At 65.0% G+C, this 618-nt stretch overlaps 1 protein-coding gene across 1 annotated transcript in view; it reads left to right on the top strand.

Moving 5' to 3' along the window:
• The window catches only part of LOC103621806 (serine/threonine-protein phosphatase 5), a gene marked incomplete at both ends in the record, with an annotated part of 12893 nt that overhangs the window by 7831 nt on the left and 4444 nt on the right, over positions 1-618 (top strand). The window contains 3 exons of the mRNA XM_017743304.1: positions 77-198; positions 313-378; positions 466-606. Coding sequence (XP_017598793.1) covers positions 77-198; positions 313-378; positions 466-606 — 329 coding nt within the window. The remainder of the gene's footprint in view (positions 1-76; positions 199-312; positions 379-465; positions 607-618) is intronic.

Raw genomic sequence — 618 nt, 5'->3', positions numbered from 1 at the left:
CCGCCTCTGGGGGACCCCTGGGTGGACTCACCTTGTCCCCACTGTCCCCTCCTCCCCCCCACCTTGTCCCCCGCAGCCATCGAGGACGAGTACAGCGGCCCCAAGCTGGAGGACGGCAAGGTGACCTTGGCCTTCATGAAGGAGCTCATGCAGTGGTACAAGGACCAGAAGAAACTCCACAGGAAATGCGCCTACCAGGTACCCCCAAAAACCCCCTCAAAAACCCCCCCAAAACCCTCCCCCCCCTCTCTCCTCCTCCTCCTCCTGTCCCCATCCCGTCCCCAGATGTCCCCACACGTCCCCACCCCGCAGATCCTGGTGCAGGTGAAGGAGGTGCTGGCCAAGCTGCCCACCCTGGTGGAGACCACGTTGAAGGAGGTGGGTGCCCCTTCGTTGGGGTGGTGGGTGAGGGTCCCACGTCCCGGCGTGGTGACATCGGTGCCACCCGCGTGTCCCCCTGAGCAGACGGAGAAGGTGACGGTGTGCGGGGACACCCACGGGCAGTTCTACGACCTGCTCAACATCTTCGAGCTCAACGGGCTGCCCTCCGAGGCCAATCCTTACGTATCCTTACGGGCTCCCTGGGGCTGGGGTTGGGATGGTGGGGTGGGGGGGGAC

The sequence above is a fragment of the Corvus brachyrhynchos genome, unplaced genomic scaffold (genome assembly GCF_000691975.1).
Source record: "Corvus brachyrhynchos isolate BGI_N302 unplaced genomic scaffold, ASM69197v1 scaffold1509, whole genome shotgun sequence".
Classification (NCBI taxonomy): domain Eukaryota; kingdom Metazoa; phylum Chordata; class Aves; order Passeriformes; family Corvidae; genus Corvus; species Corvus brachyrhynchos.
Note: the sequence above shows the minus strand (reverse complement) of the source record. Positions and strands in the feature narration are given on the sequence as shown.